The 21,302-nt window shown below is 35.8% G+C and overlaps 1 protein-coding gene across 1 annotated transcript in view; it reads left to right on the forward strand.

Annotated features, from left to right (window-relative positions):
• Positions 1–21,302, forward strand: part of LOC127646447 (transmembrane protein 131-like) — a 95,416-nt gene continuing 74,114 nt past the window's right edge. The window contains exon 1 of the mRNA XM_052130114.1: positions 1–143. Coding sequence (XP_051986074.1) covers positions 23–143 — 121 coding nt within the window. The 5' untranslated portion in view covers positions 1–22. The remainder of the gene's footprint in view (positions 144–21,302) is intronic.

Here is a 21,302-nt window from a genome sequence, read left to right on the forward strand (position 1 = left end):
TCGAGAGAGAAACAACAGCAGGATGGCGTGCCAGGACACAACACAGAGTTCCTCACGTCTAAGACGAACAAAATCACCATGCGTCGGAATTATGCGCCTTTTATTTATTGCATTTATTCACATGGCACAGGCAGACAAACAAGGTAAGTTCCCGAATCGTGTTATGTGGTGTAATGGGCTGTTTTGGTGAGTGTATTTTGGTTCTGTGGGTGAGCCGCGGCTTCACTGCAAGCTAATGACTATTAGCATCGAGCCTTAGCGCGTCAGAGAACAAAATTAACATTTAGTCAAACCTCATCCACAATATTTAATTCACATCTCTGAATAGGTTATATAATTAGGGTCTATTCTTATTATTTTAATTTACTGAACTATAGCTTGCCGAATGTTAGCGTTCAGAGACAATAGTTTAGTTGGAGTTGGAGTTTTAAAGCTAACAGGCTTAGTCATATTACATTAGCTTACACACTCATCCTCTCTGAAATGACTCTCACTCTCAAAACAGAACGGCAGACAGTGTGTTACTGATATTAAACATATCCCTGCCATCTAGGGTAGATTTCCACCTTTATAATATCAGCTTTAGTAAATGTTTACTCTCCTTTTATATGTAGCTCGTGCCTTTAGGCTTTTTTGGCTAATACATGGGAGTTTGCCATGGATCGGCTAAATTGTACGTTATTAATACTTTCATGAGGTTTTAGACCTCTTTTTAAAATAATGTTGTCTGTGTGTATCAATGGAAGGCTAAAAGTAAAGTGTTTATGTGAGAGTTTTGTTTCTGAGGCCCAGTCTGTCAGTGACATGTCAACTAGGCAACTAGGGGAGGGAGGAGGTCATAACATACTGCAAGTTCATGCAAGTTTATTTTTTTTTACATACTGTTGTATGTTCTAGGTGTGTTGGTTTAGCAGACAACTTTGAATTGAAATTAATTATCTGTTGGGGCCTTTTAAGAATTCAGATTATTGAAACAAAATTAGAGATCCCTAGACATGCCACTGGTACAAAATTTAAAAGTCTTCTCAAAAGTGCAGCAATAGTTGCTTTTACTGGTGTTAAATACTAATAATCCCCTTTGACAGGGCAGATAACCTGGTAAATACCAGAGCTGCATCTTGCTATTTATATTTACTTGTGTATGGACCTAAAGAGAAAGATATGCAAACCTTATTTTGAGCATGTTAAGTAAATGAGTCTTGGCAGTATTTGCAGTAGTTTTGTCCATTGAGCAGATTATTTTATGTTCTTTGGGAGGCACGTGGGAGTTGTGAAGTGTTTCTGCTTTCATTTACTGTTACAACCCAGTTATTGACAGAAGTTACCCATTGAACACATGGAGTGTTTTTCTAAATGCACTTTAAACTACCATAAAACCATGTGAAGAATCTGTACTTATATCCCTCGCAGCCACGTTGTCATTCCCTCAAAAAAAGAATGATGGCGCTACTATGAATAAGGTTGCCATTGACAGTTGTGGCAAAAAGTAATAGGAGTATAAACGTGCTTGCTTCCCTTCTGTCTGAGCAGCGTTTATTTGGAAAATGCCTTTTAATAGGTATATTATATTGATAAACTCAAATATACAACAAGACTAAATATCATTAAACAGCTGAAAAATAATTAAATAGTTCAGGCCTATCTTGGCTGAAAGCTTTTCAATTGTCAGATGTTTTAAATAATACACATCATGAGGATTATTAAACAATTTTACTTAAAACATACTTTTGAAACTATGACATTAAATAACACTGCAAGCATCACCAATGCACTATGGGTTTATATTTTATTAAGATACTCCTTTATTTAAAAACTCTAATGCAAGCCATATCCGTACACATTACTGTCATGCAATGCAGCAAACTTATGATATTCATCTTGCTTTATAAGTACTAATTATGCTTCTTGTGTGAGACACTGATGTGCGCTGAGTGATCGAAACCTGAAGTTGCGCTCTGCTCTTTCTGTGCTCGCATGTCAACAGGGCTTCCCTCAAAATGTGTGCTTTGTGACAGGATAGCGCAGAGCGGCTCACATGCATGATTAAATCAGGCTTCCTTCGATATCGTGATGCATGTGACCCATTTGAATTTTACGTGATAATTTTCTAGATTAGAGCACTATGGAGCAATTCACCCATTTCAAATGGCTTGACAACCCAGAAATTCTGAACAGAACTGACAAGGGAAAGAGAAAACACCTGCCCTGCACCAACATCAATTACAAGACTCTTCACATCAACACCCTTACTAACATTTGTCACAGTAAACCATAACATACATTTTCATTACAACTGTGGAAGTTGTAGCCAGGAAAAAAACCCACTGATAATCGTCTTAAAAAATATTGCGATATCCAATTACATCGGGAACCCCACTGACAAGGGTTTGTGAATTTTTTTTTCTTTATTGATTTTGCTTTAAAAATGTAATTAATTTATTGAAACAAGAAAAACATAAACAAAAGAAATTTCTAAATGAAAACTGAACGAAAAAAAAAATAAATAAAATTACAAGCGCTGAATTTTTTTATTTTTTTAACCACCTCCCCAAATCCAAACATTTGCCATCTCCAACGGCTCCATTCGCCATCACTGGGGTGGAAAGAGTACTGAAAAATAATACTCAAAAACTTTACTTCTTAAAATTTTTTTTGAGTAGAGTCTAAAAACTACTCAAGAGTAAAAGCGTAGCTCATTTAAAAGTACTCGAGTAGTGAGTATTGAGTACTGAGTTGTGAAAGCTATGCCCCTTTATAATAAAAACTCTATGCTGCAATTTAAAAATGTAGCACACTTACCGTAATTTACATTTCCTTTTATGGCTGTTTCCAGAAAGAATAAAAAAATATAGGTATTTTATTGGTGCTTGTGATTGACAACTTTTAAAATTTATCACTTACCAATGAAACTGTTATTACTACATTTATCTGAATTATAAAATAAAAGGGCGACATGATTGCAGAAATTAAAAGATGAAAAATATATTTTCAATATCATAATGTATGAAACAATTACTTTAAAATCATTCATGTTTTGCATCAAAATGTTCCTTAATGCTGACTGAGAGAGTTGTTGTTGCACATAAAACATGTTCAAAACAATGCAAGGAATGCAACACACAGACACGCACACAAAATTCTCTCATCATTTAGTCACCCTTATGCCATCTTGAATGTGTATGATTTTCTTCAGCAGAACACAAATTAAGATTTTTAGAAGAATATCTGGATATATAAGTAAGAATATATTTGGTCCATACAATGCAAGTGAATGGGTGCCAAAATTTTGAAGCTCAAAAAAATCACCAAAGTCAGCATAAAAGTAGCCTAATCCATGTGCCTCCAGTGGTTGAATCCATGTCTTCAGAAGAGATATGATAGGTTGGGTGAGAAACAGATCAATATTTAAGTCTATCTTTACTATAAATTCTCCTCCCTGCTCAGTCAATCTCCAAGTTAACTTTCACTTTCTTCTTCTTTTGTTTTCTGTGATTAACATTCTTCATGCATATCACCATCTACTGGGCAGGGAGAAGAATTTCTAGCAAAAATGGACTTAAAAATGTATCTTTTTCTCACTCACACCTATCATATCACTTCTGAAATCATGGATAAAACAACTGGAGTTGAATATTCTTCAAAAAAATCTTAATTTTTGTTCTACTGAAGAAACAAGTTCATAGACATCTGGGATGGCATGAGGGTGAGGGAATAAGAGAATTTTTCTTTTTGTATGAAAAATTTCTTTAAGTAGCACATGGTCCTCCTTTTGAGATACAATGTTCCACAATTATTTAGTTCTTGTATCTTCTAAGCTCAGAAATAGTTGTGTTCTCATTCTAATGCATGATGCACAATTTTCTTAAGTTTGTGATTGGTAGAATGTTCTGCCTGAAGTATTGCTCTACAAAGGTTGCTACTTTTCTATCAGGCATTAGAAAAAACTTGATAAAGGCTAAGCATAATTATAAATAATTTTATCATCTCTACTTTCCTGGTAATTTATTATACAAATGAACAAAATCTCTACATCAGGGGTCAGTATTATATAAAAATAGATAAATAACAATATTATTAAAAAATATTGTTATTAAAAATGTCACTGTTTTATTCTATTACATTAATACTTTTAAAGCTACTCAAGTTATTCTGCCAAAAGTAGTGAGTGGTTTTCTCGTTTTCTTGTTATTGTTGTTTGAGTAATAGCCTTTTTATGTCATAGCCTACTAGACCGTGCTCAATTCGGTAACATGTACACTTCAAGTCTGACGTTTTGATGCAAATACACTTTTTGTCCCACTGTTTACGTTCACTTTAGACCAAATCGACTGTGTTTACATTTATGCCTCACCAAGATGGGCATTGGCAGAATTATAAAGTGTATTTGACCTTTTAGGCACTTACACGCATTAGCGCACAAACATTAGCGGCCTGTCAATCAAACAGCATGCAGCTACAGACGTGAGGAAATAAAGTCTATCTTTTATATTTAATTTAGATCAATCAACCAGTGGTGCTCTTGCTATCGCGATCAATGTAATGAAACCCCTGTTCTAGATGTAGTACTTGGGCTAAGAATAGAAACTTTAGAAAATTACTCAATTTTATCATCGATATCGAGGACTTATTTATTTATTCAGATAAACATCAAGATTGTTTTATCGCCCAGCCATATTGATAAAATTGCCTTAATCTCTCACATCAACCCAATAATCTCAGTGATAGCTTAATTTCAGGCTGTATTAGAGACACACAGAATCTAGTAAGCAGAAATATGAAATTGCGGCCGTGATGTTCAGGTGTTGAAAATGTGTTTGTGGCATTCTCCACATCCATAACAGTTAGCGCCAGATCTACAGCTGCCATTCAAGTTTTTTATGTGTGATTTGATTTGATGGGAGTCACAAGACTCTCTAGCCAATCATGTTGATAGATGAAAATAAAATGAGGACAGGGAAGTTGCGAACACAGACTGTGTGAAAATAGCGCAATAAAAGTACAGTTACAGCACTTAAAATGTACTCAAGTAGAAGTAAAATTATAACATTTTTAAACTACTTAAAAAGTAGTTAAGTAATTAAACCTCCCACAAAGGTGTGTGTATATATCTATATATATATAAATTTATAGAGCACGATCGAGACGCACTCTCCCGTCTGTCGTGCTTTCTGGAAATTCTCTCCCCCTCTCTCTCTCTCTCCCGTAGACCGACACGACCATGCCCCCCATGCCACAGACTTAATTACAGTAACATAAGTATTTTTAATTCGTTACTTTACACCCCTGGCCATCACACATGCGTCCGTCAACAACAACAGGTTGAAAATTACTTGTAGCCTACAGATTAAGAACTAAAGACAATTATAAATGTAAAGTAGGGCTGGGCGATATGGCCAAAATTGTTATCACGATAATCTTTTTCATATTGTTCTATCGATATTTATCACGATATAAATTTACACATTTCACTTCTTTTTTTTATTTCAAAGTTGACAGAAGAAAAGAAGAAAATATAAATTCTAACATCACTGTTGTTCTGTCGCGCTCTTCAATAGAGATGATGAGAGAGCGCAACCGTTGTCATGAAGTCTTGCGATGCGAATGGAATCAATCCGGTGTCCGACGTAACCTAATTGTTAGCAAGGCAGCTAGCATTAGCAAGTTCATCCAGTCTGACCCTACGTTACCACTGGCGCGTTGTGAGCGAAGCTAAGAGCGTTTTCAATTCATTCCTATGAAAGCCGAGTGTCATGCTCGCAAGGTGGATCGTAGGATTGGCAGCGGTGCGTAGCAAGCTCTTTACTAGCGCTGTGAGCGGATTTCATCCGCCCCAGTGGAAACGCAGCCTGAGAAAACCGAACTGCTTGTGTTTTAGCGAAACACAGTAAATATCAAAAATTCCTCAAAAGCTTATCGTGGATTTTCTTTATAGTGATATATATCGATATCTTTTTATCGCCCAGCCCTAATGTAAAGACAATAATAATCAAAATAAATAAGCCTAATAAATTCCCTTGTGTTCCCAAAACAATGCTGCCAAATGTGTGTTATTATCAAATTTGTATTTCTTTTGTGTTTTGGTGATACAGTTAATGCTGCCTAAAGAAAATATATAAAACATATATCAAGGTGAACGTGTCTTGAATTACTTATATATATATATTTGTATTAAAGAAACTAAGACAAAAGTGATATATATATATCTCCATCCATCCATCGTCAACCGCTTATCCTGTGTACAGGGTCGCGGGGGGGCTGGATCCTATCCCAGCTAACATTGGGCGAAAGGCGGGGGACACCCTGGACAGGTCGCCAGTCCATCGCAGAGATATATATATATATATATATTTATTTATTAGGGCTGTCAATTACATGGTGTCCCGATTAATTAATGACGATTAATCGCATATACAAATATTTGCTGAGAAAGCCCCTCATATAACAATAATTCAATATATAATGATTATACATATTTATATCAGTATATGATTATACATAGTTATCTTTAAATATTAAAAAATTATATATATATATATATTAGGGTTGCAACGGTATGAGATTTTCACGGTATGATAACAGTCTCAGAAAATGTTAGGTATTACACAATTACTATTATCAGTGAAAACAGAAGGGTTATTTTATTTATCTATTTATTTTTGAGCAAACACTTTATTATGATTGAAACTTGAAACCATATATTTTATTGAAGTATGTGTAAAAAAAAAAAAGTCTCCCTTTTGAAAATAAAATAAATAGAAAAAATAAGAAAGCTAACAGAATTATAATAAACATAATTTTAAACATGATAAAAAATATCATGTAACTATAACATGTTATATAACTAAAGCATGTTAGTTTACATGTTATCATGGCATGTTAAATTAACTACTAAATGAAAAATAACATCAGCTGTGTGAGCTTTTGAAGTAATGTCCTATGATTATTAACAGTTAACATATACTGTAGGTGCACACCAACAGAGCCAGAGTGCTCCTTTCTGTACATTTAACTCAGTGGTTCTAAACTGGTTTTGCTTCAGGACAGATTTTACATTGGAAATCAAGTGTCGACCTGCCATAGATTAAACATAACCTGTATTTAATGTATTCTGGGTTGCATTTCCTTTTATGTTGTATAGTTTTGTTCATGGTTTTCCAGTACAAGGACATGCATCAAGTGACATTCAGGCTCTACGCTAACATTTTTCCCAAGGAGTACATGCGCTCCTAAATGAAAAAATGTAGGAGCACACATAGAAATTTAGGAGCACAGTGAAAATTAAATACAGAGTTTATTAACAAACAATTTTTTACATACATATTTATACTGCGTGTTTGAGTGTGTGTGCGTGTACTAAGGGACACACATCGGTGGAACAGCACATACCTCCCAAATCACACATTGAACCCATGCCTACTAAAATCCAAGGATATCAGTGGTGGAGTCTGATAAGCGGCCCAAATTTGATGAAAGGTTCTTCTTCTTTCACAATGAAGTATGCAATGTTTATCTTTATTTTCAGCTGCTTCCACTTCTCTCCTCAGACTGCAGCACTTGCCTCCTCAAGGCTGCTTACACAGAGCCTGATGGTTTCTCCTGTCTCATCCAGAGCACTGGATATGCCACAGTGAGATGTTTCTCTACACTATCTCTTTTCAGATTAGCGGTGGGCATTCCGGCTCTTTTCATAATTGGTGTTAAAACAATTCTAATTAAATTATTAAATGAAATTATACTTGCCTTAACCACAATTTATTTAAAAATGCATTGATTTGTTAAGAAAAATAATACTATTAAACATTTGCATTTAAAGTATAACTTATTGTATATAAACAAAGTGCATATAAATCTAACCATTCAAAACGAATACAGTCTGAACAGCATAATAGACAGGGCCACCACTGGCCAAATTGATGCCCTACACGTGATATGAGCGTGAAGCGATCGTCTGTGTTGCACAACTGCTTTCGGGTCATTGAATAACGTATAGCGAACGAGTAAGGGCAGCCGGTGGACTTTCTGGTGCCATCCTAGGGTAAGATGGTGCCCCCCTAGGGAGTTAATGCCCTACGCAAACTGCTTAGTATGCATGTAGGTAGCGGCGGTACTGATAATAGAATAATGCAACATATCAAAGAAAAATAAATAATTTGCAAAACTGCAGCATCCCACAAATTGAAATAAATGTAAAAAAGAAGGATGTTATTTCACGTGTGCATTTAAAGTATAACTTTTCAATGTAAATAACAAAGTGCATATAAATGTTACAATGCAAATACAATCTGAACAACATAAGTTGGCTCCGCCCTCCCTCACGCATCTTTGGTTCATTGGTTGACACTGCGTGTCTGATTGACAGGAACAACAGGGGAGGCTTTTAGTCTGAGTGGACAGTCAGAACTAATGTGTGCGCTTGAGCATTTAGGCCTATATTATTTTATTTATTATTGTTATTTTTAAATCTTTTGATTATTCGTATCTTAGTTTGTTTTTAAATATTTTTATAAATAGATTCTGATATGCGAGCCGGCTCCCAACGTTCACCTACAAGAGCTATTTCAGATAGCTCGTCCAGATAGGACGAGATGCCCACCTGTTTCTGCCCTCTACAATATTTGCAGAACGTGATGTTGTTTTCGAACTCTAGCCATGGGAACATTTTGAGCCAATTTGCATTGAATCTATATGTTCTCCCTTCACCGGCTACAGTGGACGTTGAAGTGACAGCTGTGGTCACGGTAGCTTTGCTCACAGCATCCCTAATGTTAGTCGTCTCCGGTAAACCTTGTGAAGAGACTTTGTTAGTTGAACCTTGCGAATCCCCCTCGCAAAATTCCTCTTTCTCCTCATCTCTTTTTCGCTTAAAATAAAATGCGATGTCGCCTATACCGCTACTTTTTTCCATTGTTCACCTTTCTCTCTCTGACTGGACCGCGTCATCACAGAAAACTCCGCTTGTGGAATGTGGGTTTTTGTCATTTTTAAACAAATAGCTTGTGTAGCGTCTCTGGTGCGTCGCATCATAAACATAAAATGTTTAGTTCACTGTTTCAAATTAAATATAGTTTAATACTCAATCTTTAAACACATTTTGAGATCCCTTAGTTGGCATTTGCATCCCTTCAAGTGTTTTGAATGCAAGAATGTAATGTATGTTTGCGTCGTTCTTCCTACTGAAGTGTTTTCTTCACTGTATAAACTGTGTGTTGCTCATACAGCTGAAATTTCACTTACTGCCCTCTGGAGTAAACAAGCTTGCATTTCTCAGGAATCTTTTTTATTATGGTGCGATTTAATTGCGTTTTTTTTTTCAAATTAATCGAGTTAACGGGTTTAATCAACAGCTGTAATATATATTGAACCTGCAGAGTTGCATTTACAATGCATGTCAACCACATGGAAATAAAGCAAACTAAACTCACAGCACCTCCTGAGATGATCAGAGATAATTTACAGCATTCTCATAGATGACATTTTTCTTGCAAACAGATTTTAAAATAATGGAACAGAGGAAAAAAAGAGTGAAAACTATTTACATGTCAGGGTTTTTCCTGGCTCAAAATGAGGTGGAGGTGGTACCATAAGAGTATTATTGATAAGCATGTGTCAGTCTTGTCTATCCAAAACATATATATATATATATATATATATATATATATATACATACACATACACACGCACACATTTTATTTTTATTGTTCACTTAAGAATGATCTTATTATGATGATCTCATCAGTGATGCAACACGTTGCAAGCTGCAGACAGCAGGGGTGAGAGACTAGAAGTAACCTGGCGGAACTTTAAATCTCTCCCGGTCTCGACTCCTGCTCAGATTGGGTCTCTTCCGTGACTGGTTGAAGCAGCTCTGACCGCACAGTGAATGACAGTTTTGGAGTTTGTGCTTATTTACTTGTCATGCTCCCGTATTATTAGAATTTTAATTAAGGATGAAATAAAGATATATCGCCAAGCTGTGATCTGTGTTCCTATCAGACACTCGAGCTGCAGCACTCCTCTCCTCTCGCTTGTCATCGTTATAGTTTTATATGATCTCAAGTTATGTTAAATGACATCAAGCGACTATTCAACAACGCAATTATTTTATTATTATTGCAGAGATTTGTAGTTACTAATGACAATCCACAGAGTGCAACGTTTGTTAGTGTTTTCCATGAAGACACCCACCAGAGTTTTGTAGACAGCCGGAGGCGGCACAAATTTGACGGAGGTGGCCGCCTAGTAATTCTCTTTGCAGGAAATCCCTGCATGTGCTTGTTCCATGAGACAGGCTTGCGCTGCACAGCAACATGCATGTGTTCCTCTTAACTGGCTCGTGTTGCATGCCTCTGAACAAACAGCGAACCAGACACAAGCACTGATGGCTTTTCTTTTGCCTGTTCTTAAAAATATAATAAAGTGTGTTTCTTCAAGCACGTGTATTTGTGACTAACAGCATTTCTTGTCATGTGTCACTCCGAGAGAGCATGTTGTTGTAAATGAGCAAAATTATCCTCACATGAAATAAATTTGGACGAGGAGCTTGCAAACAGAATTCAACCACGTCACATTTTGCAGGTGGCAGGTAGGTCTGCAACTAACAATTATTTTGATAATTGATTATCGATTATTCAACTATTATGTAATTATTGCAACAATTAATCATTAGCTCTAAACTGATTATTCAGCTTCTGCCTGACTTAAAAGGTTGTATTAAACGTGCTTACTAACGATAAAGAAGACAAAATTACAAAATGACATTCGCTGAATTAAATGGATGTTTTATGTTTAATTCGGTAAAAAAATGAACTGCAAAAAATCCTATTGTTATCAAGTGTTTTTGTCTTGTTTTTCCTTAAAATATCAAAAAACCCTGCATTCACATGAGAAGCAACATATTAAAGATGAAAATTTCATATCACTATTATCGTGACCAAAACTATCACGGTTTTGTTAAAATGTGCTGAAAATTTATTAAAAGTACTGATACACACACTGAAATTATTGAAATGGGTTTTATATTTGAAAATCACCACAACAAATTAAATTAGTAAACAAGGGAATATAAAATTAAGTATAATAATAATAATAATAATAATAATTGTTATTGGTGTGGCTATATTATTATTATTATGAACTTGTTGTATTATTAAAATGTGTTGGTTGGTTGACTAGACTACATAACATGTTATTACATAGATCTCTGAAAGTCTTGATTCTGGCCGCTCATCCTGAAACTCCGGCTTCTTTCATGTCTCACGCTCTCATTTCATACAAACACAACTGGTACCATCGTGCGTCTCTGTTATAGTTATCGATTGTATTGAAAATGTAAGCGGAGCACTTGGATGATTGTTTTGTAGACTGCAATGCATTTTAACATAATTAAAGAACAAGTACAATTTTTAAACATTCATCTCAAATCACTATTTCATGCCCCGGTAATTATTTTAAAAGCTGTGTATTAGTATTATGAATGTACATCACTTAAATGTCACCCGTATTTGTTAGGGATATCCCGACCATCTTTTTTGGCCCTCGATCCGATATTTAAAATATGAAATATCTGCCGATACAGAGTCCCAGTCTGATATATGTATTTGCCTAGATAATAGAGCTGCTGGCTTTTTTTTTTTTGTTTTTTTTTGTTTACAAAAATAACGAAGTAAACGAGGTAACTAAAAGATGTCTTCAGCTTAATGCATTTTACTTGGTACAGCTAGCATTTTTATAAAAATCACATATAAAATCAACTTCTACTTCTACTAATTTTAACTTTTAATATTCAGGTACAAAAATAAATCACAAATCCACTGAGTTCTGTAAGGATGAATAGAAATCTTACATACACTTACAAATGGTGTAAACAGCTTGACTTGTATAGTCATAACAAAAAAAATTATTCTATAAAACCTCATTCAGAATTCTGCAATTCCACTTAAAAGTGGCTTAAACAGTTACACTTGAACAGGCCCAAGTTCAACAATAATGAAACAGTTATTAATAGTTCTGTTGTCAATATTAAAATGCCATTGTGACATACTGACAACCAGTAAAAACCATGAAAGCATCACACACCGCAGAGATACATTCAAAAATAAGAAACATATATTCATAATAAGCTTTTAAACTGCTCCAGTGAGAAATCATTAATATACACTCACCTAAAGGATTATTAGGAACGCCATACTAATACTGTGTTTGACCCCCTTTCGCCTTCAGAACTGCCTTAATTCTACGTGGCATTGATTCAACAAGGTGCTGAAAGCATTCTTTAGAAATGTTGGCCCATATTGATAGGATAGCATCTTGCAGTTGATGGAGATTTGTGGGATGCACATCCAGGGCACGAAGCTCCCGTTCCACCACATCCCAAAGATGCTCTATTGGGTTGAGATCTGGTGACTGTGAGGGCCATTTTAGTACAGTGAACTCATTATCATGTTCAAGAAACCAATTTGAAATGATTCGAGCTTTGTGACATGGTGCATTATCCTGCTGGAAGTAGCCATCAGAGGATGTGTACATGGTGGCCATAAAGGGATGGACCTGGTCAGAAACAATGCTCAGGTAGGCCGTGGCATTTAAACGATGCCCAATTGGCACTAAGGGGCCTAAAGTGTGCCAAGAAAACATCCCCCACACCATTACACCACCACCACCAGCCTGCACAGTGGTAACAAGGCATGATGGATCCATGTTCTCATTCTGTTTACGCCAAATTCTGACTCTACCATCTGAATGTCTCAACAGAAATCGAGACTCATCAGACCAGGCAACATTTTTCCAGTCTTCAACTGTCCAATTTTGGTGAGCTCTTGCAAATTGTAGCCTCTTTTTCCTATTTGTAGTGGAGATGAGTGGTACCCGGTGGGGTCTTCTGCTGTTGTAGCCCATCCGCCTCAAGGTTGTGCGTGTTGTGGCTTCACAAATGCTTTGCTGCATACCTCGGTTGTAACGAGTGTTTATTTCAGGCAAAGTTGCTCTTCTATCAGCTTGAATCAGTCGGCCCATTCTCCTCTGACCTCTAGCATCAACAAGGCATTTTCAGCCCACAGGACTGCCGCATACTGGATGTTTTTCCCTTTTCACACCATTCTTTGTAAACCCTAGAAATGGTTGTGCGTGAAAATCCCAGTAACTGAGCAGATTGTGAAATACTCAGACCGGCCCATCTGGCACCAACAACCATGCCATGCTCAAAATTGCTTAAATCACCTTTCTTTCCCATTCTGACATTCAGTTTGGAGTTCAGGAGATTGTCTTGACCAGGACCACACCCCTAAATGCATTGAAGCAACTGCCATGTGATTGGTTGATTAGATAATTGCATTAATGAGAAATTGAACAGGTGTTCCTAATAATCCTTTAGGTGAGTGTATATGGTCCGTTTACTGTCTTTGAGATTTGCTGTAACACAAATCACTAATTATTAAGCAAATGCATGAAGACTTGTGTCGTTATTGAAGGTTAAACCGTTATATTTATTATTAGTGGTATTGTGACCAACATGATGATTGTGACCAACATGAGTTGACTGATGATGATATATTGAGAGCACCTGAAGAGTGCACGTCTTTGACACAGAGAGCACTTATGTTAAAGAGAGCAAAGCTAAAAGTGCTCTATCATCTTCCTGTTCACTGTGCAACGAGTCCGAATAACAACCGTAACGACTCTAGAAAATGGGCAAATTAATATTCATACACATGTAATTCTTACACATTTTTAAAAACAAACCAGCATATTCATCTAAATTACATCATGTCTCAAAGTTTAAATTCATGAATGCTTAGAATTGCCAACAACTCACCCTCCATAAGCCATTCTGTCATGCTTCAAGGGCTGAGAAAGCACTCATTCATATGAGGAACCATGTATGTGCGATTTGCCTGCATGCTGCAAAAAGATCAGCCCTAAATATAGGCACGATCGCCGATCAAGTATTTAAGACTAATATCGGCCGATTTTGATTGATCGGGACATCGCTAGTATTTGTTATTTGTTACTGTTTTCTTGTTCGTTTGTCTTTGCTCAAAGCGATGCACTTGCTTGGAACTTTTTCTTTGCGGAAGCTTGCGTTTTTTACAAGTGAGATAAGAAATTATTTCAACCCAATTAAACATTGTGTCCAACTGTTTACTTTTCCTCATACTTTTCCCCAACTCATGCACTGAGCTAAAAGTTAACTTGCCTTTCATGCACTATAAAGTGATGGACGGTTGTCACGAAGATGACTCGCCCGTATCACAGCGACTTTCCTCTGGCAAGCTCTGCAGACAGGGTTTCCATCTTCTACTAATTCGCCCTCAGCATTCTTATAAAATCCAAAATATGACCATACTTCTGATTTGGTCTTCTTGGAAGGTTGGAAATTATCCCGAGCGCTGTCATTGCCTTCTGCCAGGTTATAATAACAATAACAATGTTGCATGCTGCGTCCATGCGTCAGACTTTTGCTGGGTGAGTGTGGACAGCATTTACTGTGAGTTTTACAAATCACGACACTGTAATACTAACCGCATGGGAATTTTATCGTGGTTTACCTTGAAACCGGTAACCATTTCATCCCTACAACATATATGATATTTAGAAATGCTTTAAGAGAATGCATCTTAAATAGAAGTGTATTTTGTATACAAGTGTATTTTTTCACTTGGTTATACTTCTGCAAGACAAAATGTACTTATATTCAAGATCTGTTCTCTAAAAGCAAGTCTAAATATCTTGGATGCTGCTTCTCATGTGAATGTATGTTTTAAATATAGTTTTTTTATATATTATAGCCAACATTCTCAGATACAATTTTTTTTCTTTTGCAGTATAGCTACTAAAGAAAATGTACATTTGTTTTAAAGGAGTTTTAGATATTTATATTGGAAAACAAGCCAAGACAAAAACTAATCAAAGTATTTTGTTGCAGTGTATAATGGGGCAAAGACTACCCTCTCTCTCCTTTTTGTTCACTTCAATCCATCTTTACCTCACACAAAAACAAACTCTCTCTTATTAATAATGCATATTGCCTATTTTCTTCATGATAAGAAATGCACATTGACATATATTATCATTCAGTAAGTCGTAAGCCATCATGTTATAATCTAGCTGCAGCAAGCGAATGCTCGTGGGATGAGCGTCCCTACGACAGATTGTGCATCAGCCGGGTGCAGTTTCAATCTCTCCCCCTGAGATTGGGACATTCTCGCAACTCATAGAAGAGGTGTGGACCGCACAGAGAAATGCCAGTTTCGATGTTTGTAGTTATTTAAGTTATTTGTAGTTAATAAATAATACTTCCGTATTATTTGAAATTTAATAAAGCTTTAATGCATTTAGTATAACTGCATTTAAAATCTATGCCGGGGAGTTTCTTTTAAAGAGCTCCGACTGCTTATTCCACAACGAGAGTGCTTCTGTATGTTCCTATTTTGTATTTTTGCATTATAATACGCTCATACTTTGCGATGTACATCACCTGAAACTATTTGAAAAGTTTAGAATGCATCTGTGAGCTGCGTAATTGTTCCTCTTCAGTTCAGGCATGAACTGCATTGCTGCTCTCGTGCACCATCATTAGAGGTTAATGTGATCTCATGTTATGTTAAATAAGATCAAACAACTATTTGACAACGGAAAATTTTGTCGACAATTTTTTATTGTTGACTTTGTCAATAACGCAGACTAATCGTCCTATTTTGCCCTAGTGGCTGGTGCTAATTTCAAAATCTGGGCTACTCTTTAATATATTTTCTGACATCCCAGATCCATGGCTTTGCCATTTCCCAATATTGTCGATCTTTGTCTTTTCGCAATCGGGATCTTTGTAAGACATCGTCAATATCTAATTACGTGGTCCTATGGCCCAGCCCTAATATGAGATTAATCGGCTATATCAGCTACATGTATAATATTACCACTTAGCCTACATCTGCACAGACAATAAAGTGAATGCACAGCTGAACTTGAACAAGTTGCACTAGATGCGAAACTGGCAGTGTGAATATGCCGGTGCTGTACCAATGTACAAAATCCCTCTAAAAAACTGAAAATGAATTATGTCTTTAGCATTAAGAATTGACAACTTGGTATCTAAGGATCCAATAATTCACTATACTCGTATGCTATAATTTCATTCATTTATTTCAGATTTTCGCAAGGTCTTATAAGTTGATACATCACCGCTGGTGGCACTTTACTGGGCGGTTGTCACTGTGATCATAGCAGCCCTGATGACGAGGCTGTGAGGGATAGATGTACAGTCTCTTCAATAGGGTGCATTGTGGTTTAAAGTGTTTTTGAGTTTCACCTTTCCAAGGAATTATTTATATAATCGACTAATCGAACGATTATTAGACTATTTAGGCTATATTGCAACGATTAATCACTCACTCTTAACTGATTATTCAGCTTGTGCCCGAATTAAAGGTTGTATTAAACATACTTTCATATATTGCATTATATAATGGGCTAAGACTACACCCTCTCACCATTTTGTTCACTTGATTTTGATCCATCTTTAACTCACTAAAAGCAAACTCTTTCTTCTTTATAGAGCTGTGTATCGCCGATTTTCTTCACCATATGATACACACCGTGACACTCGTATTATAATTCACTATGTCGCGAGCAATCACTATAAACAACATCTAGCTGCAGCAAGCGTGCGCTAGTGATGAGTGTCTCCGCACGAGACAGTGTATCAGCTGGTAGAAGTTTAAAACTTGCGCTGTTTTTCAAGCGACTGATATAAGCAGCTCTGACTGCACAGACAAATGCCAGTTTCGGAGTTTGTGCTTATTTATATAGCCCGCTTCCTTATTATTTGAACTTAAATAAAAGATGCATTAAATTTAGTATATAACGGCACAGGGTTTCCTTTTTAGATGCTCTGACAGGCAAGTTTTGCCAAAGCGGAACACCAGGTACGGCTCCGCTTTATTTAATGACAAATGCTTCTGTATTTACTTATTTCTCATTTTTGTATTATAATACTCCGCGATCTACATCACCTTAATCTGTTTGGAAAGTTTTGAGTGCCTCTGGACTGTGAGCTGTTCTTTCTTCCTCTTCTTAATGAAGTGCGTGCTGAAGTGCTGCTCTCCCGCGTCATCATTAGCATTTCAAAAGATCTCATGTTCTGTTAAATGAATTCAGACAACTATTTGACAATGAAAAATGTTTGTCAACAATTTTTTATTTTCGATGTTGTTGATAATGTCAACTAATCGTTTCAGCTCTACAGTGCATCCGGAAAGTATTCACAGCGCTTCACTTTTTCCACATTTTGTTATGTTACAGCCTTATTCCAAAATGGATTAAATTAATTACTTTCCTCACAATTCTACAGACAATACCCATAATGATAATGTGAAAGAAGTTTGTTTGAAATCTTTGCAAATTTATAAAAAATGTAAAACGAAAACAAATCACATGTACATCAGCATTCACAGCCTTTGCTCAATACTTTGTTGAAGCACATTTGGCATCAATTACAGCCTCAAGTCTTTTTGTGTAATGGCAAAGGCTGTGAATACTTATGTACATGTGATTTTTCGTTTTTTCTTTTTTATAAATTTGCAAAGATTTCAAACAAACTTCTTTCATGTTGTCATTATGGGTATTGTTTGTAGAATTTTGAGGAAAATAATGAATTGAATCAATTTTGGAATAAGATTGTAACATAACAAAATGTGGAAAAAGTGAAGCGCTGTGAATACTTTCTGGATGCACTGTATCTAGGAGCTTTATACAGTTTTACACAGTGCATGCCATTGAAGAGACTGCACGTTTATGCACACAGCCTCATTTTCATTCCCCTCAACTCATATTTGGCACTGCTGTGAATTGGGTCTATTGAGAATTTACCTGCTGTAAATATGTCTTACTAGCCATGCAAAAGTATTTTTGCCATATTGTTGTTGCCTTTAGAAAAAATATTTTGTAGCAAACAGCACATAACTTTGTGTTACTCAGTATCATTGTGCATTACTACAGTTTCTCTAAAACACCATCTGTTACAAAAATGTTGAGACCTATTGTGATTTTGTTCCTTATATTTTCATTGGTGGGGCAACAATTTCTCACAAAAGAGTTCTGGAGTGATGACAATAAAAACAACTTTGGCTTGGTAGCTTAATGCCTAGTTGTTTGCAGACACACAACAGTCACTTTTCTTTGGTACACTGTATCTGTGTGATTTGATTAGCTCGTATCAGCAAGGGTCAAACTGTGATCATTATATTCCAATTTTAAAACAAGTTGTAGTTTCTTAAATGCTAGCTGGCCAGTAAATAATTTTTTTGGCTTGCCATATTATTATATTCTTACATTTGGTGCTTGTCTATTGTTCATTTTAGACCCTGCACATCAGTGAGCATGTTACTCAACTTAAGGCCCAGATATACTCAATATAATCGAAGATCGAAAGGGTGTAAAGTCATTTTGAACAAAATTTTACCCAAAAAGTTTTAGCATTTGTTTTGGTGGTTCCGAACAGCTCGTCTGTGTAGGAAAACAGCTAAACACCTTGCTGCCTTTGGTCCACATCATCGGTAGGTGTGACCTGAAGCTCCACCTACTCCACTGGTTTAGGTTTTTCAGTCAGTATTCAACAACTCAAATGGCAATTTTCCACTAGACGTTACGGTTCGACTCTACTCGCTTTACTTTTCTGAGTTTGCTTTTCCACTGCTCAAATTCAAATACATATTAAGTTCAAATACACCAGCAGACAGCGTTCACACTTTCAGTCACATCGTTTGTTCAAAGAGGGAACAGTGCTTTCCTGAGGTAATGACAGAAAAACAGCATCTGGAGTTATTCACACAAAGTAATGACAAACCTAGACATGACATGTATTATAATGGGCTTGTGTGACCATTTGTACAGGCTTATTTAAATTCAGCAGTGTTAAAACATTGATAATGATCTTTAATCCTCGTTAATTAATGATACCCTCATGAAAACTACCCATGGATTTACTGAAGTAATATTGTATTAACCATGACTAGTAACCATGACTGTAGACTGTTTTTTTATTTTTATATATTTATTTATTTTGGCAGTAACCAAGGTTTCGATACAATTAACCATGGTTTTGCTACAGCATTACTGTAGTATCCATATTGTAACTTGGTTTTAGTAATAGTGACCATATAATAATAATATCTATGGTTAAATTTGAGGTTTTATATGTTTTTAAAAGGAAAACAAAGCATCCTATACATTTTCTGCTTAAACCTATAATTATATAAAACATTTAAGTAATAATGTAAGTTTCTAATTTTATCCCAAGAATTCATAAAAATACTGGCCTAAAAGTACTATGTATCGGATCGGAAAGAAAATAGTGGTATCACCCATCCCCAAGTCTAATAAAAGACCATTCGTATATATAGTGTTAAAATATCGTCTCGTTCTCATGAACCCAGTATCATGTATCATCTCGTCTCATGAGCTGTGAAAGTGTATCGTCACACCCCTAATATTTACTTATTAAACACAGCCTTTTGTGATTCACAGAGCTATTGCACGTCTTCAAGTGGTTTTGAAAAAGTCACATGAACTACTTTAATTGTGTTTTAACCTGTTAACCTGCACCCCCACTCAGGGGCTCACAGCTGAAAATGACATACCTGAATTAAAATAAATATAGCTCCTGAGAACAGTGTACCACAGGCACAATTAAGGTCTCTTTGGAAAGAAGACACTTGGCACTCTACTAACAATCAATCAGAGTTGATAATGCTCAAACAAATAAAAAGTTATAAAAGTTGAAGTGCCTCATAAATAATGTGAACTTCAAAAAATGTTTTATTTCATGTATAAATATATAAAAATAGACCTGGAGGAATCCAATTAGGTAAATAATTGAAAGCCACAAGTCTCATCAGTTTATATTTCAAATTTGAGGAAGATATAATGAAAAATGGGGTTCCTGCAAGCTTTTCCAAGACTATGTCAGTTCCCTTTCTCCCTCCCCCTGCCCGAGGCACATCCCCAGAAATGACATCCCCAAACCAAAATAATTGTAGTTACTGAACAATTTGGTCTACATGCACAATTTAGACATATTTAAAAAGAAGACACTTTGGAGTTTATTACCCAAATGTAAAAGTTGAAAAAACTTAAACAGACAAAAATGTATAGAATTTAAAGTGTCTTGAAGATAATTTGTACTGCAAGTAACATTTCGTTATTTTATGAAAAAATAAATGAAAAGAAACCTGGAGGAATCCAGTTAGGTAATTGATTGAAAGCCACAAGACTCATCAGTTTATATTTCACATTTGAGGAAGATATTATGAAAAATGAGATTTCTGCAATATTTTTTCCAAGACTATGTCCAGGTACCAAGAAGCCTCCTTGGATACCTCAAAAAGCAACCTAATGACCAAATGTTATGAAGGGTACTGCAAGCTATTTTAGTCATCATATACACTGTTCCATGCTTTTTCAATTATAAAATAATCCACACAACCATAAGACTTTATATAAGTGATTTATTTGCACAACAGAACAATAAAAATATAAGTAAAATATTATGAAATATTTTAAAAAATAAATGTATAAAAAATAACTGAATTTCTTTGCAACAGAAAAGGCAAAGAAAAAAATTCAAAAATGCTGTTGTCTCTGGCAAAATGCTAAGTCCTGTTTAGTCAGTGCTGGTCATGCCAAACGTCCTCGTCAGTTGAACAGTTCCACTTTTCTTTAGGGGTGCTTGGGGACACAGCGGGTATGGACTTGGTTTTTCTGCTGCTCTTTTGCCTCTCCCTTTTACTGGTCGATTCAGGTCTAAAACAGCAAGTGCAGATCTTGAAGAATTTGAGAGCTTGCATCTCTTTTCTACTGGTTGGCTGGTGCTTGGATGCCACTCTTCATCTGAAGATTCAACTTGATGGCTGTTGCATGGGAAAGAATGGAAAGATAATTAGCACCGCATGTCAAGTGAATAATTCTGTATAGTTTTTATGTGGCTGGCCATTAAATCAACAATCAAACTGATGGGCAGTCGTTTAGACAGCATGGTGATGGCCAGTGATACAGAGACAGCATTCATATGGATGGTCAGACATAGAACCAACAATCACACTGATGGCCAGCCATTAGACAGGCCATTTGTTTTATAAGGTAAATGCATTGTGGTCTGAAAAGATGATGCTACTTTATTTCTATTTATTTCTATTTGTATATATTGGACAATTGTAAAGTTGTTTAGTTATTTCTGTAATTTATATATATATATATATATAGTGTGTGTGTGCTAGGAAAAAATGTGAAGTCTATTTATATTTATACTGTAT

Source organism: Xyrauchen texanus, chromosome 7, assembly GCF_025860055.1.
Source record: "Xyrauchen texanus isolate HMW12.3.18 chromosome 7, RBS_HiC_50CHRs, whole genome shotgun sequence".
Taxonomy (NCBI): Eukaryota; Metazoa; Chordata; class Actinopteri; order Cypriniformes; family Catostomidae; genus Xyrauchen; species Xyrauchen texanus.